Source organism: Schistocerca nitens, chromosome 2 (genome assembly GCF_023898315.1).
Source record: "Schistocerca nitens isolate TAMUIC-IGC-003100 chromosome 2, iqSchNite1.1, whole genome shotgun sequence".
NCBI classification, from domain to species: domain Eukaryota; kingdom Metazoa; phylum Arthropoda; class Insecta; order Orthoptera; family Acrididae; genus Schistocerca; species Schistocerca nitens.
Window position 1 is genome coordinate 213,460,295 of NC_064615.1, and position 17,546 is coordinate 213,477,840.

The window sequence follows — 17,546 nt, forward strand, 5'->3', positions numbered from 1 at the left end:
ACAGGCTACTAAAGTAAATGCATAACTTTGTTAATAAAGTACGGTGAGGTAGTGAAGCTATCAACACCGCCATTAAAAAATTAAACAGGTCTCAGCAAACACACGATTATTGGCAATAAAAGGAATTTACAAACTTTGAGGAATTTAAAAACATTTTAAACAAAAGTGTCCTGGAATATCATTAGAACATAACAGATATGACGGACCCGTGTAAGGTGGCCACAAATCACCCACTCAGGGATGCTCAGGCTAGACAGAATACTGACCAATTTAAATACGCCCGTAAACAAAATTGCCACTCTCACGCTGGTCACTGCACCGACTTTTAGCCAGCGAAAACTTGTTATAACATGGCCTAACTTACTGACAGAATTAGAGCTAACCTCGTGCAAGGAAACATTACACCACACAGTCCTGAATGAGTGACCACATGATCAACCGACAAGAAGCATGAATTTACTCATATCCCACGACAGAACAGCGAAACAATTAAAATGCCAAAACTACACCTCCCATCGGACAGTAACGAGAGGAGGAGGAAAGATCACTGTCTTCAATTACACCGGTGCCAGGGACAGGCAACCCGGCCGCCGGAGGCCACAAGGCAGAAGAGACGCTGGTTACACAAAATTTTTACTTAATGATTAGACCTTCCACGAACTTAACTTGCAATTATGCTCGAACAGGCAGTACACGACCTCCGATGGCAAGGATCCACACATCCGACCGCGCACGCGTCGCCAGCGTACCCAACACGCCACGGTCACGCGACAACACGCTCTGTCTCCGCAGTTCACGTCTTCTCTGCAACGTTGACGGGTAGTGACCGCTCCTTCATGTTAGGTGTCTCCTTTTAAACTCCAGTGTTGAAACGGAGGACTTAGAGAAGCTTGTTAACGTCCCACCAAGGCGAAATGAACAGCAACTACTCGTGGGGCGATTCTGTATACAACCAACACGCGGGGAGCTCTTCCGTCAACTCGACCCGCTCGTTACACACAACCGACAACCATCACTTGGCGACTCGGTACAACCGACCACGCATACTTCGCGCTGGAGAGCCACACTCCCTCCCGTTTCCACCACACTCTCTACGCGCAACCCCCTACTCCCGCACCACCACACGAGGTTACAACCGCTCAAAGATCTCACTTCCTCCATAGCAGTTTCCCGGAAGCAAAAACGCAGATACCGATAGCAGAGTGAAAAGACAGCCAAGCAGCCACTTAATGACAGACAACATCAAACAAACATGTCAGGGGAAGAAAAGGAAAACCAATGCAATCGAAACACAAGGTGTAGCACGAGTCGATACACGGCTCAATCTCCTTTTATATTACAGTGGCGGGTCCGCCTTGCGTGACACCTAGTGGCCTTTTCCGATTTATACAGGAGTGTGCGAATAATTTTGATCAAATAGCGTGTTAGTTTTCCCATTATTTCCTGAGAAGTTGTTCCAGACGTGGTATTGTTTACAGCGCGCGGCATGCTGATGTGGAGCCGGGACGAGTCGCTGGAGGCGCGCAACAAGCTGTCCGGCAAGTTGCGGGAGGCGGCGGCCGCAGCAGTCTCCGCCCCCGCAGTGCACCCCCGCAAGGTGGCGCCGGCGGGGGCCGCCCCGTCGCGGCCGGAGGCGGAGGCCGTCTTTCACAACGACTTCGCGTTCGCCGTCGGCCTGGCGCAGTGCTTCGGGATGTTCCCCGTTCAGGGCTGGCGCGAGCCGGACCCCACCTGCGTCAGGTACGGCAATTGTTCCCAGTTCCCATGGTACGACAGCGGGCGCGCACCTAGGGCGTGCGTGGGGGTGCGAAAAAAATGAAGAGGGTCAAAGGTCAAAAAGGAATGGCAGAAGGCTGGGCGACATATGTCAGGGAAGAGGAAGGAAAAGGAGAAGAACAACAACTTTAAAAACAACTAGAGACTGGATTGTACGAGGGTTAAAGTGACGTAGCAGGGCCTTCTATTTTTTTTATTCTCGCTGTAAAAGAAAGTTCATGTCACATACTGACCATAAGAATTACAAAATTCACACTTAATTTATCCCTTTTCAATATAATCACCACGTTCGACCACAGATCTTTTTCCACACCGAAACAGGAGTATGTATATCTAAACCAGGGATTCCCAACTAAATTTTCTCGAGGACCCCCTCATCGAGCATGATTGGTACCTTGTCATATCACTGTATCAAGTACCTAAAAAAGCCAAATTAAGAGTCTTTTTATACGTTTTCAATTTTTGGTACTTAGAAAAAACATTGACATATCCATTATTGAAAAAATATTGAGCTTAAAACTTTTTCAATTTAGCCATCATTGTTATTGTTAAATTTTTGATTATTGCTCAAAATCTTTGTCTTCAAATCTGGGTGTTTAGTATAACAAACTCCTTAAAAAATAAAAATTGAGTATGAACTGAAAATGACAGGAAAAGATTAAAACTGAGTGTATTGGTCTTTCAAGTGGACTACACTTGAGTTATCATTGAGTAGACATTTGTGAAAAATAAGAAAACACTAATTTCATACAAGGTATTATTTATTTGAAAAAATACAGTTACAACAGAGTACTCCATCAGTATACACTTAGTTTTAATTTTCAGTTCTTAATGAGATGAGTTCAATCTGACCTTTGAGTCCATCTTGCGGACCCCTCTGGCATAGCTCGCGGACCCCTGGGGGTCCGGGGACCACCTGGTGGGAACCACTGATCTAAACATTAAAAATTATGGTCCTGCTTCCTCAGGCACTGGCGGACGGCATTGTTCGTAATCTCTTCATCTTCAAACTGATGCCTACCATAAGCTACTTCGAGTGTACAGAACAGATGCAGGTCTGGTGGTGCAACAGACTGGATGCTGCTGTTTTCCTCGAGTGTTTATCCTGGTCGGTCACCATTATCGGTACCCAGCGTGCATAAATCTTGGAGTAGCCCAGTTTTTCGATAACAGCTAAAATATTGCCTTTACAGTGGAGACCTGCCGAAACAGTTCTTCTGCTTTTACTCGGAGGTTGCCACAGATTAGTCGGTCAAAACACTGGATGTTGTGCATAGTCACTGCAGGCGCTGGCCGGTCGCTTCACCTTGCAGCAGCCAACTGTGTCTGTCCTCCAGTATCTCTAAAGCGACGAACACATCGTCTAGCACACCAAATGAATTCCCAATTGCGAATAAGAAGTACCGTCAGCTGCAGAATGGAATGACAACAGTGAAAATTTGTCCCGGACGTGGACCCGAACCCCGATTACCCTCTTATCGCGAGCGGTCACCTTACCATTTGGCTATCAGTGCACGACCCACGACCAGACCCAAAGTTCCATTTGCCGTCAACCGTGCACCTACGGCCTATACTCGTACATATATTATGTATATTCCCGTACAGATCAGAAATAGTACGTGAAAGTCGCTTGCCAGGTATCGACAGATAAATGCGGTATTGCAGTGCCTGTATTATTCTGATTACGATGCAAAGTTCCTTTGGACATGCATGCATATATCGTATCGTACACGTAGTCTAGCGGTGTGACGACCTCCTTTACTTCGCCATACTCCTTCTTCAGCCTTTCATGAATGCGATTGTACGTTTCACTTTCTGCAGTAAGTACACTACTGGCCATTAAAATTGCTACACCACGAAGATGACGTGCTACAGACGCGAAAATTAACCAACAGGAAGAAGATGCTGTGATATGCAAATGATCAGCTTTTCAGAGCATTCACACAAGGTTGGCGCCGGTGGCGACACCTACAATGTGCTGACATGAGGAAAGTTTCCAACCGATCTCTCATCACAAACAGCAGTTGACCGGCGTTGCCTGGTGAAACGTTTTTGTGATGCCTAGTTCCGACTTTGATAAAGGTCGGATTGTAGCCTCTCGCGATTGTAGTTTATCATATCGCGACATTGCTGCTCGCATTGGTCGAGATCCAATGACTGTTAGCAGAATATGGAATCGGTGGGTTCAGGAGGGTAATACGGAACGTCGTGCTGGATTCCAACGGCCTCGTATCACTAGCAGTCGAGATGACAGGAATCTTATCCGCATGGCTGTAACGGATCGTGCAACCATGTCTCGATCTCTCAGTCAATAGATGGGGACGTTTGCAAGACAACAACCATCTGCACGAACAGTTCGACGACGTATGCAGCAGCATGGACTATTAACTCGGGGACCATGGCTGCGGTTACCCTTGACGTTGCATCACAGACAGGAGCGCCTGCGATGGTGTACTCAACGACAAACCTGGGAGCACAAATGGCAAAACGTCATGTTTTCGGATGAATCCAGGTTCTGTTTACAGCATCATGATGGTCGCATCCGTGTATGGCGACAGCGCGGTCAACGCACATTGGAAGCGTGTATTCGTCATCGCCATACTGGCGCATCACCCGTCGTGATGGTATGGGGTGCCAATGATTACACGTCTCGGTCACCTCTTGTTCGCACTGACGGCACTTTGAACAGTGGACCTTACATTTCAGATGTGTTACGACCCGTGGCTTTACCCCTCATTGGATCCCTGCGAAATCCTATATTTAAGCAGGATAATGCACGACCGCACGCTGCAGGTCCTGTACGGGCCTTTATGGATACAGAAAATGTTCGACTGTTGCCCTGGCCAGCACATTCTCCAGGTCTCGCACCAATAGAAAACGTCTAGTCAATGGTGGCCGAGAAACTGGCTCGTCACAATACGCCAGTCACTACTGTTGATGAACTGTGGTATCGTGTTGAAGCTGCATGGGTAGCTGTACCTGTACACGCCATCCAAGCTCTGTTTGACTCAATGCCCAGGCGTATCAAGGCCGTTATTACGGCCAGAGGTAGTTGTTCTGGGTACTGATTTCTCAGGATCTATGCACCCAAACTGCGTGAAAATGCAATCACATGTCAGTTCCAGTATAATACATTTGTGCAATGAATACCCGTTTATCATCTGCATTTCTTCTTAGTGTAGCAATTTTAATGGCCAGTAGTGTAGCTGTGACGGAGGGCAGAAATTAAATGGAAATATGCAATGTTCCATCCCGGGTCGCATGGCACAAGTAACATAAACAATAGCACAATATCAGCCCCGATAGAGATCAACATGAGGCTCAATAGCTTGACATAAATTAGCTATGCTGTGGAACATTGTATTTTTTTTATTTACACGTCAAGTTGCGTGGGACCAAATTAAGGATCAAATCTCCAAGGTCATGGAACGTGTCAGTACATGAAACTACAACATAAAAGTAGTAACAGATAAAAATAAATGTTTATGGCCCCGAAAAAAAGTCAGTCCATAAATTGAAGTAAACGCAATCAACAATACAATAAGAATCAGCTTTTTTCAATAGGAGTGACCCATGAGGAAACTCTTCAGTTTCGATTTGAAAGCACATGGATTACTGCTAAGGTTTTTGAATTCGAGTGGTAGCTTATTGAAAATGCCCGAACCGCCCGTTTCTGAGCCAAAAATATCCTTTTAGAATGGGGACAGTTACCCCAAAATATACTACTATGCGACATAAGCGAATGAAAATAAGCAAAGTAGACTAATTTTCGTGTCAAACGATCACTCACTTCAGATACCGTACAAATAATGAAAATGGCAGTATTAAGTCTTTAAACAAGATCCTGAACGTGGGACTTCCACGACAGCTTACTATCTATCTCAACACCTAGAAATTTGAACTGTTCAGTTTCACTAATCATATGCCCGTTCTGTGAAATTAAAACGTCAGGTTTAGTTGTATTGTGTGTTAGAAATCGTAAAAACTGAGTCTTACTGTGATTTAGCGTTAGTTTATGTTCTATAAGTCATGAACTTAGGTCGTGTACTGCGCTATTTGAAACCAAGACAATGTTGCACACAACCTCCTTTACTACCGAGCTAGTGTCATCTTCAAACAGATATATTTTAAAGTTACCTGTAATACTAGAGGGCATATCGTATATATAAATAAGGAACAGGAGCGGCCCCAACACTGATCCCTGGGGCACCCCCCACTTGACAGCACCCCACCCAGACCCCACATCACAGCCGTTATCAACACTGCGAATAATGACCTTTTGCTGCCTGTTGCTAAAGTAAGAGGTGAACCAACTGTGCGCTACTCCCCGTATTCCGTAATGGTCCAACTTCTGGAGCAATACAATCAAATGGGTCTTAGATCGGCGAAGGAGAAAAGAGACCCACTTGCAATGTCGGGAATATACCGTATACCATGCACATGCGGAAAAGTTTATGTCGGAATGACTGGACGATCAATTAACACCAGGATCAAAGAGCATAAGCGACATTGCAGGTTGGGGCAGGTGGAGAAATCAGCCGTGGCAGAACACGCACTGAATGAGACCGACCACGTAATAAAATTCGCCGACACGGAAGGTCTGGCTGTAGAGAAGCACTATCACACGCGCTTGTTCAGAGAAGCTGTAGAAATACAAAAACCCGCGAACAGTTTCAACAAGAAAGAGGAAACCCTTAAGGTAAACGGATCCTGGCTTCCTGTACTGCAGCGAACGATCGTCGCAGGTAGCAAGAGGAGAACCGCACCGGAAATGACCGCGGAGAAGCCCTCGGACGTTGGCGCACCAGCTACATATAGTCTGCGGCCGCGAGCTCGGCTCCAGTTCACCACCGTCAATGGAGGGTGAAGCTTTGACAATACCAGCCACGTCGGCCAAAGAACCCGAGACAGAAGCCAATAGGCAGTTTGTCAATAAGCGGCCACGAAAGCCTTAACAATTTTGTACACTGATTTGCGATCACGACTGCCAGCGATAAAACCAAAATGAAATATCAGTTTCCTCATGTTGCATAAATGGTTTGAGATATCGAAATGAGATTTGGCAAATGATAACACGCAAAGAGGAGAGTATTTTGTCATATGGTTATTATGCGAAACTTCACTATCTACCGTGTTATTACACTAACTACAGTCTTTTTAGGTGAAAGAATTTAATTTTTAAGGGCCCTCGATAGCTCGTGAAATGAGATATCCTGTGGGTTTAGGAACAACGTAAATGAATACATTACAGATTTACTTTTGTACCAAGGATGTGCTTTTTCATAATCTAGCGACCTTACTTTTGCTCACTTCTTCAATTAAATTAATTAACCTCTGCTTCAGAATTCTCTCACAACTACCTCTGCACAACAAGTTAGTGAGGTGACATTGTGTAAACTACGCTTTGTTTTGCCAAGAGAAGCAAATTTTAAGATGTCTACAAGAGAAATGTAAGTTTTGCTCAAAATTCACCATTCATGACGTTTCTCTGTAAGTTACAAATGGTGAACAAACTACGTGGAAATAAATCGCTTTTTTGTTGCATTTTCAGCGGAATCCTTTTTAGATGCTAACCAAAACAGTGCTGACAGTAGACCTTTCTGAATGGTCACCATGCAAGTATGGGCGTGCAGGTGTTCCACTTAATATTTACAAAAAATGTGAGTATAGGCCTTAGTTTAGTTAGCATCGTTCGTACCATATCTGGTGGAGGGGGCGACACTTTGGACTGGACAGCCCGTAAATTGGAGAGAAAGCAACGAACTATCTCACGTGGTCAGGGCAGCACCATAGGCGGCTATTTCTGATGTGCAGACAGAAAGGCAAATTTCACGCTTAAATATCCCCCAAGAGGAACGCTGTGCCTGCAGGCGGTTCCGATTCTATTGCAACGGATCAGCGCTAGGAACTGACGACAATAGCATGTGGGGAAACAGGACGTTTTGCTAAAACTGGACACCTCCCAGGCGGCTGCCGTTCCCTGCTTCAGAGTCACAGTGAAAGCCTCGTTCTGGCCAAATGCCGAGTGGCTATAGTCAAATTTTCCATATTTAGCACGTTATAACACGAAGACTTATTACCATATGAGTACCAAACTTGGGAACATTAATGTCCAGAGTATGGGGTGCATGATTTCCATGCGTCACAGAGCCACCGTCCAGTCCCAACTATAGCCCCCAGGTGCCGTGATCAGTCATTATGACTGATAGTCTCACACATCTGAGCAATCATAGTGCACTTGTTGACGTGTCAACATGAACTAGGATAAAAGGAGCAGGGCATTATTGGTGAAGCTCTATTATCAAAACAACAGTGATGCAGCTACTTCGAGAATATCGCCAGTTGAAACTATTACAGAAGGGTCCTCTTTCTCCTTCTGCTATATGGAGCATGATGAAGAAGTTCGAATCAAACGGCGAACTGGGCGTCGCTCCGGGAAAAGGTCGACGACCGATTGCACCACAGATGAATGATGAAATCGCTGTTGCCATGGCAGACAACGCGCGCAGTTCCCGATCATCAGGCAGTGCGGGTGCTAAGCCACGACAGTTGAAAATCTCGTGCTAGATGCTTGATTCTCAAATGGTACCTGTACAAGATCCATAGCGTACAGCAGCTTGCACCGCAAGACGCACAACTACTTGTTGACTTCGCTCTCCACTTTCTCGCAAGGATTGAAGTTGACAAGGACTGGCCCTGCACCATCCTATGGACAGATGAAGCTCATTTTTCTCTGACGGGTGAGGTGAACACACAGAATTGCCGAGTGTGGGGGTCTTCACCTCCAGTCGCTGTGCATGTAGTTCCTCTGTATGCTGTGGCTTCATCGCTACATTCGTCACTCTTTTCTGAATATGCTGGCGCTCTTACTTCATTCTCTGTGATTTCTGTTGTGGGGCTACCTGAAGGGCAGGTTCATCAGGGGAACATTTACACATGTGCTGATCTGAAGCGCACGTATCGAGAGAGGTAGCCAGCATACCTACGCACATGCTTCGTTCAGCTGCGCTTTCAGAGTCTTCTGGATACTGCTGGATGCCTTATTGAGCACCTTTTGTAGCAGTAATGGTAACGGTATGTAAACGTGTTTCAATTGAACTGAATCTGGCTCTAAGCACTATGGGACTTAACATCTGAGGTCATCAGTCCCCTAGACTTAGAACTACTTAAACCTAACTAACCTAAGGACATCACAGACAACCATGCCCGAGACGGGATTCGAACCTGCGATCGTAGCAGCAGCCCCCTTCCGGACTGAAACGCCTAGAACTGATTCTGCATTATTTCTCTTCCCTAGGTCCCTGACGCTAATGCTACCAAGTTTGGTACTCGTACGGTAATTAGTTTCCGTGTTATAGCGAGTTAAATAGGTAAAGTTTAATTATAACCACGCGGTACTACACTGCCGTGCACCCGAGACTCACTCTCTGCCTGCGAGAAATCGAACATCTTCCCAGTCCCAGCAAAAGTGCCCAGCTCACACAATAAATTATCAAGTAATTGCAAGATAGCTGGAAAAAATCTTGATGCGATATGTGAGTCATGTTAGAATGTGCTTCATGCTCCCACGAACGCAGAAGTTATGCACGACGTATAATATCACCCAAACGTTCGTAATCAAAACTGAAATCTTATTATGTTCAATAAAGGTCTCAAATACAGCTTGACAGAGTGTTGTACAATAAAAACAATAAGAAAAGTGAAGTACTAAAACGGTAAACAACGGACAACAATGGCTGACTTCCACAGTATTGTCAACTAGGTAACGCTGGCTGTATTCAATAACAAACGACTATTGGATGATGCTTTCCGACTTCTTCCGATTCCATCCCAGGGTTAACTTAGAGTTAACACACTATGGACCTAGCCGCTCGGGATTAGCCGAGAGGTCTCGGGCACTGCAGTCATGGACTGTGCGGCTGGTCCCGGCGGAGGTTCGAGTCCTCCCTCGGGCATGGGTGTGTGTGTTTGTCCTTAGGATAATTTAGGTTAAATAGTGTGTAAGCTTAGGGACGGATGACGTTAGCAGTTAAGTCCCATAAGATTTCACACACACACACTGTGGACCTATCCTTCCCTGTAAAAGAGAGGTTTGTTTCTTGTTTTAAGCTGACGGAGGGCCAAGTGAGCCAACACAGCGAAAGTAGAAGGAGTGTATCTGCGTTTGTCCTTTCGTTTGTTCCAGCTTTGCATTAAATGGCAGTGAAACACTGAAAAAACGAAGCTACATATCGCTGTAAGCAATACGACTTTGGGCTATACCTCATTGCGTGATTCCAGTTGTTTCATACAAGAACAACTATTGAAATTTTATTATTTTCATCGTTGTTGACGACGGTATCTCAGCGGCATGCAGCCACACTTTGTTTTATTACATGAGACATTTCAGATTTCCTCTGGCTGCGCTTCCCTGAACTTGGTTATTTATGCAGAAAATGTGACCTGATTTGGACTACACATTCCATCATCCTGTGGCGGGGTGTGTAGTTCTCTCACTTCACCTACCTAGACAGGTTTCAGGTTGTCTGTCCCTTCACTCTACGATGGTTGAGCCGATAAAAGTGGAACTGACGAAAAGTCAGCTAAGTACCTGCCAAGCAATGGCACATAACTCCAGTCCATGGACACCATCTGAAAGTTAAACTATCGGCGGTTCGGGATTCTTGCATGATTCGTTTGAAGAATGTCTAAAATTTCCTGTAAACTGGTTTATTGTCTTTAAAACAGAAAATAGCTATCAGATACAATATGCACAAGAAAAAAGAGGGGTAAAATAAAAACTCTGATTAAAAAGGGTATGAGACAGGTACGTATTCTTTCGCCCTTACTGTTCAGTCTAGATGTTGAAGAAGCAGCGATGGAAATGAACGGCTCAAGAATGAGATTAAAATTCAGAGTGAAAGGATGTCAGTGGCTAGATTCGTTGGTGACAGTGCTATCTTCAGTGAAAGTGTGGAAGAACTGAAGCACCTATTAAATGGAATGAACAGCCTAATGAGCACACACGATGGTTTGAGAGTAAACCAAAGGAACCGAAAAGTAATGAGCACCAGCAGAAATGACATCCGTGACAAAATCAAAATTGGGGACAACGAAGCAGATAAAGCGAAGAACTTCTGTGATTTGGAAGCAAAATAACACATGAAGAAGCAAGGAGAACACAAAAAGTAGATTAGCACAGGTAAAGAGGGCATTCCTTGCCAAAAATAAGTCTACTAAACATCGGCCATAATTAGAAGAAAGAACGTACGTTTATAGCACGGAAGTGAATCATGGACTGTGGGAAAACCGGAAAACAAGAGAATCGAGGCGTTTCAGATGTGGCGCTATAGAAAGTTGTTGAAAATTAGGTGGAGTGATAAGGAATGAGGACGTTCTTCACAGAATCGGTAAGGAAATAAATATATGGGAAACATTGGCAACAAGAAGGGACAGGATGATAGGACTTCCGATACGACATCAAGGAATTACTTTAGAAAGTAAAAACTGTAGAGGAAGACTGGAATATAACTTATCCAGCAAACAGTACACTGGGCGCAAGTTGCCTCAAAGTAGTTAGAAGAGTGATGAAACAAATAAAAATTAAAATATAAATAGTTGCACTTCCTGTCAGATTAAAACTGTGCTCCTCAAAGTAGTTAGAAGTGTGATGAAACAAATAAAAATTAAAATATTTAAGTTGCACTTCCTGGCAGACTAAAACTGTGTGCCGGACTGAGACTCGAATTCGGGACCTTTGCCTTTCGCAGTCAAATGCTGTATCAACTAAGCTACCCAAGCACGACTCGTGACCTGTCCTCACAGCTTCAATTCTGCCATTACCTCGTCTCCTACCGTCCAAACTTCACAGAAGCTCTTCTGTGAACCAGCAGAACTAGCGCTCATGGAAGAAAGGATATTGCGGAGACGTGGCTTAGTCACAGGCTGGGGGATGTTTCCAGAATGATATTTTCTCTCTGAAGCGGAGTGAGCGCTGATATAAAGCTTTCTGGCAGATTAAAACTGTGTGCCGGACCGAGTTTTCACTCCAGCAAAGCGCTTTGTCTAGCAAATCTCGGCACTGCATTGTCAGGAAGTTTCAAAATAGCGAGCACTTCGCTGTGAAGTTTGGTTTGCTTCGGGATTTTCATATTTTTTGCGTTATGAATGGAATTGCAACGAATCTTGTACAGAAGACAAGCTGCCAAACCCGCGTCCAGTCTAGCAATAGTCAGACTGTAGGTGCCTTGTCAAACTTGTGCATAAGCGTGTTCTGTAAACAGATCATTTGGAAGAATATTAAACAGGCTAGGTTATTTCGACGTCATCGTCTTTCAGCTATTAATTTTAATTACATTTTTGTCCAAGCCCTGTACATTCCTCCATTCTAGGTATGAATGATGGTGTAAAGTTGCACGCGCAATATTTGTACTATTTGTGGGTTTAGTCTATTGAGGGCTTTATTTTGGGCTGTTCGTTCTGTGGTGGAAAATAGTCCTAGTTATTTTGGGTTTTAGTAAGTTGGAAGTCATGATTGTGCAGGACACAGTGGAAATGAGGAAGGCAAAATAAGCCCTTCTGATAACTTGGATGTAAAGGTGAATAGAAAAGTTTGTGTTTTTGGTTTACATAACCCGAAAGTTTTGCTTTTATGATTTTTGTTTTGTGTATCTTACAATTATTGGCGAAATACTGAAAAAATGTGAAAATGACCGTCTCTGCCCTTGGTGTTGCATTGCAGGCGATACCCTTTTCATCTCACTAGTGAACTATCACGATAAAAGTGCCTACCACGTACGTCACTCATATCATCTCAGTTTCGCAGAAAGAAATCCACCTGTGACTGTTAAACACCCATTTTAACGAAATGTTGCACTCCAGCAGTTAACTCAAGTGTGTGAGATCAATCACAAAATTATTTAAAGTAGTAAGCCCCAACTTAATTATTTAAAGATTCGAACTCCCACGTAAAAAACAGCGTCACATGTGTGATTACTATGCAAATGAATTATTGTATTAAATATTTGGCATTAACAATGTAATACATTTACGGTTGAAGACATTTCAGTTTTTCACGCATCTCATTGTTTATCGTCTGTGGGTCATACAATTGTATAATTTGCAGGTACATTCAGTGGTATGTGTGGATACCGTCTGCAAAATCTGTTGTGAACAGAGTTAGTAGTAAAGAAGGAATAAATTAAAATGTCATGACTGCCGATGCAGTTCTATTGTCTGAACAGCGAAAATATAAGTGATAACCTTTTTTCTATCCATTGTTATGTTTGTGTGTGGTGGGGTGGGATTGTCAACGAGAAGAAATTTGGGAAAATTTAAAAAATCATGTGTAAAGCTTGTTGGAAGCCGCTAAGTGCTCTAATTCTATAATACTGTATGGATATAGTAAGGGTAATTTGCACTGCATGATTTACACTGCTTCAGGACGTGTACACTCTTCATAAATTTATAAAAATTTAACACAAGTTTATACCTGTTAATGACTAGTTTATCAGAAATTTAAATTTTTGTAATGAGGTTAATAGTTCAATGAAATAGTGAAAATCAAATTTTTGTTGTCCCTGGCAGCCACTAGATAGTCTACCCGCAAATGAAACCAGGCGACTGGAACGCCGTTTAGTAATGAAACAGATCTGTATTCCCAAAAACACGTTTGAAACACTGTTTAATGATTCTATACTACTTTCCCCCTGTCGTTTACTACTAATTCAAGTCGACTGTCTTTAAAAGTAATCGCGGACGAATAAATACAAATGCTTCCACTTTTTCAAAACTGAATCTGGACTACATTCAACATAAGTAAGTGAATGCAGAGCCATTTACTTGTTAAGCTTTTACAAAATGCTTTACAGGCCTCAATTTTGTATTTAGCGTCGGACTGTTTCGCTCTATTAATGGTTCGTGCACATTTCGCATTTCAGGAGTCAATGATCGCTTCTTTGGCCGACTTTTCAGCAAGTAATGTTCAGGCCTAGGAGGTTACCCCGCTCGCACAGGAGATGTCTGTGTTTGGTGTAGTCGGACTGCAGTTAAAATTAAGCGTCTTTCCTACTGATGCCCCATATGGTCTTCTCGTATTTGAATTTTTTTATTCGGATATGTTTGTTTTGAATTGGTATCATATAGCATGGGAATGGGAAAAAAAATTTCGTGCAAGTACTGCTCAAAGACTTGTCTTGAAGAGGCATTATTTGACATTTATCAGGATTTTACACCATATTCAGTGCTTCCATCAGACCATTTATGTCTTTGGAGTATGTAAGGTCAATCTTCAGTTTCAAAGAACTCTTTCAATCCTTCAATCAAAACACGACCCTCTTATAATAATAATTTTTAAGAATTATGACTCTTATCTGGCCAGGACATTACTGATATCGTTATGAACACGTGCATAGCATGTACTCGATCATGTGATGACACCACGTTGTAAAATTAACGAAACATTGAGGTAGTGATGCCATATGCCCAATGTTCAGTAAAAGAGGCGTAATCATAGATAATGGCTGCAGTTCGAAAACCAGAACTAATAAGAAAACCCTCACGTCAGTTTCTAATTCAGTGTCACCAAATTTATGAGGGTCAGTCACTTATTACGAAGGTGAGGCAAATGGAAACCTTAAATATTTTTAAATATTATTTATTGTGCAGAAGTGGCACAAAGCTGTATCACTTTTCAACTTGAATCTCATCAATGCAAGTCCTCCAGCGCTTACAAAGTGCATAAATTCCTTTAGAAAAAAGTTCTTTTGGTAGTCCGCGCAACCACTCACTCACCGCCTGGCGTACCTCTTACTCATAACAGAACTTCTTTCCTCCCATTGCGTCTTTGAGTGGTCCAAATATCTGAAAATCACTTGGGGTAAGGTCCGGTGAGTATGGTGGATGAGGAAGACACTCAAAATGCAGGTCTGTGATCGTTGCAACTGTTTTATGGGCAGTGTGGGGCCTTGCATTGTCATGTTGCTAAAGGACACCTGCTGACAGTAATCCATGTCGCTTTGATTTGATTGCAGGCCGCAGATGACTTTTTGGGAGATCTGTGTATGATGCACTGGTGACAGTGGTCCCACTAAGCATGTAATGCTCCAAAATGACGCCTTTTTCGTCCCAAAAGAGAGTCATCATAATCGTCCCTGCTGATGGTTCTGTTCGAAACTTCTTTGGTTTTGGTGATGAGGAATGGCGCCATTCCTTGCTCGCTCTCTTCGTTTCCGGTTGGTGGAAGTGAACCCAGGTTTCGTCCCCAGTAACGATTCTTACAAGTAAACCATCACCTTCTCGTTCAAAGCGCCGAAGAAGTTCTTCACAAGCATCAACACGTCGTTCTCTCATTTCAAGAGTCAGCTGCCATGCCACCCATCTTGCAGACACTTTGTGAAACTGGAGCACATCATGCACAATGTGGTGTGCTGACACATGACTAATTTGTAAACATGCTGTAATGTCATTCATTGTCACTCGGTGGTTTTCCTTCACTATGGCTTCAATTGCTGCAATGTTCTGTGGAGTCACAACTCGTTGTGCCTGACTTGGACGAGGAGCATCTTTCACTGAAGTCACACCATTTGCGAACTTCCTACTCCATTCGTAAACTTGCTGCTGCGACAAACATGCATCATCGTACTGGACCTTCATTCGTCGATGAACTTCAATAGGTTTCACAGCTTCACTACGCAAAAAGCGAATAACAGAACGCTGTTCTTCCCAGGTGCATGTCGCAAGTGGAGTGGCCATCTTTATACTGATACTGGGACGGTATGTATGCACTATGTTGCCACCTACTGGCCATTCTGCACGCTGTTTGTAGAACGCTTACCTACTTACAGGATAATGGGGTGAAATTTCGATTTGGTATTACAAATTTAAGGTTTTCATTTGACTCACCCTCGTAGATTTTGTGTTGAACGGTGTTACTATTGCGCGCCTTGTCGGGCGACTTGATCCGCTTACAGCCTGGTCCAATGTCTAAAATTCGGCCCAGAGGGCGCGCTGATGTGACGTTCTGTCACTGGCAGAGTTGTAAAAGTAATGACCAAATTCTGTACCGTATGTGTTCGGCATTGTCGTGACACATAGCTGTTTCAATGTATTCGTTATTCCGTTACTTTCGTTACTGGACGTCATAATATACAAAACATCCAAAACACGCAGTTACCACTAAGCAATGAGGAGCCGGTACTTGTTGACAAATGAATGGTGCAACAGATGACGGAGCGTAAGTTGCAGATGGTTATTTTGAGATATCATATCGCAGTTAAACTTATTTTCAGTGTCATGTTTGATTTCATAATTGTGAACGTGAAGTACAGTATGGTTTCTATTTTAAAGCTCCTTGCTATGAAAAAAATGCTACCTCTGCTGGTATTGCTAGTGCAGAAGCCAAAGGTGCATATTGCAGCTCTGATAGAAATAAAATACTATTGGTAAATAGATCTGTCATTAGCAACATTTGTTTTCTCAAATTTGTTATGAAATTATGGAATTTTTTCTGTGGCCGAATCGCCGGCCGCTGGTGGCCGAGCGGTTCTGGCGCTACAGTCTGGAACCGCGCGACCGCTACGGTCGCAGGTTCGAATCCTGCCTCGGGCATGGATGTGTATGTTGTCCTTAGGTTAGTTAGGTTTAAGTAGTTCTAAGTTCTAGGGGACTTATGACCTCAGCAGTTGAGTCCCATAGTGCTCAGAGCCATTTGAACCATTTTTCTGTGGCCGAATATGGTTGTCTAAATAAATCACACTTTGTGAGTTTTTCAAAGAAAAGTCAGGAAAAATGTTTGCTTGAGTCAAAGTGAATTCACAGGAATGCTACCAAGAGTCGTTGCAAAATGGAACTAACCTTCCACTCACGTCATATCATGATTTAATTTGATAACCGAACTGAACACTGCGTAAAAGGGTAGATAGATCGAACTAAGTGAGGTTGGAAATATACAGTTCGCGCATTAAAACCGCGCACAAGCCTCTCTACTGCTGTGCGCGTAGATCGTATCAGGATGTAGAGAACTGGGAGTTAACGAAAAATATGTTCAAATGTGTGTGAAATCTTATGGGACTTAACTGCTAAGGTCATCAGTCCCTAAGCCTACACACTACTTAACCTAAATTATCCTAAGGACAAACACACACACCAAGCCCGAGGCAGGACTCTAACCTTCGCCGGGACAAGCCACACAGTCCATGACTGCAGATCCTAGACCGCTCGGCTAATCCCGCGCGGCGGGAGTTTACGAATATTTCCTACTCTGGCTGAGTCGGGCAAGATGACATGCGGGAAAGAGAGCATGGCGACGAACAAAACAAAACATTTTCGTTACTCGGCGTGTACAAGCATTAGCGCCGCTGAGAATAAGAAGCTGGAGCAATACGATATTTAACGAGTCGGCTCTAAGCATGCGTTGAAGAAGACAGACGAGCCAGTCCACATACAAGTATGTCTGCACAATTATCTGCCCAAACATCTGTGCGTGCAATAAATCGCTGAAAATGTGGTGTGTTCACACGACACAAGTTCCAATAGTACTATGCGCAAGCTACTATGCCCTCACAACCTCAAAGTTTATTTCACTTATTCAGAAAATCTGTTATGCTCCGTGTTCGGAATCTGTGTTGCAAACAAAGAGCAAGAACCAGAAAGACCGACCGAATTGGTCTGGACAATGGCTGCTTAAGAAAAAGGAAGTTTTAGCACATAAATGTACTTTGAGAAGTGCAGGTCGAACCTGACGACTGGAGTAGTTAATTGCGGGTGGATATGGAAACATTGTCTTCTGACGC

General features: G+C 43.6%; 1 protein-coding gene across 1 annotated transcript in view; it reads left to right on the top strand.

Moving 5' to 3' along the window:
* Positions 1 to 1,486: 1,486 nt before the first annotated feature.
* The window catches only part of LOC126234932 (gustatory receptor for sugar taste 64f-like), a 157,693-nt gene continuing 141,633 nt past the window's right edge, over positions 1,487 to 17,546 (top strand). Inside the window, exon 1 of the mRNA XM_049943672.1 lies at positions 1,487 to 1,740. Within this exon, the coding sequence (XP_049799629.1) occupies positions 1,487 to 1,740 (254 nt within the window). The remainder of the gene's footprint in view (positions 1,741 to 17,546) is intronic.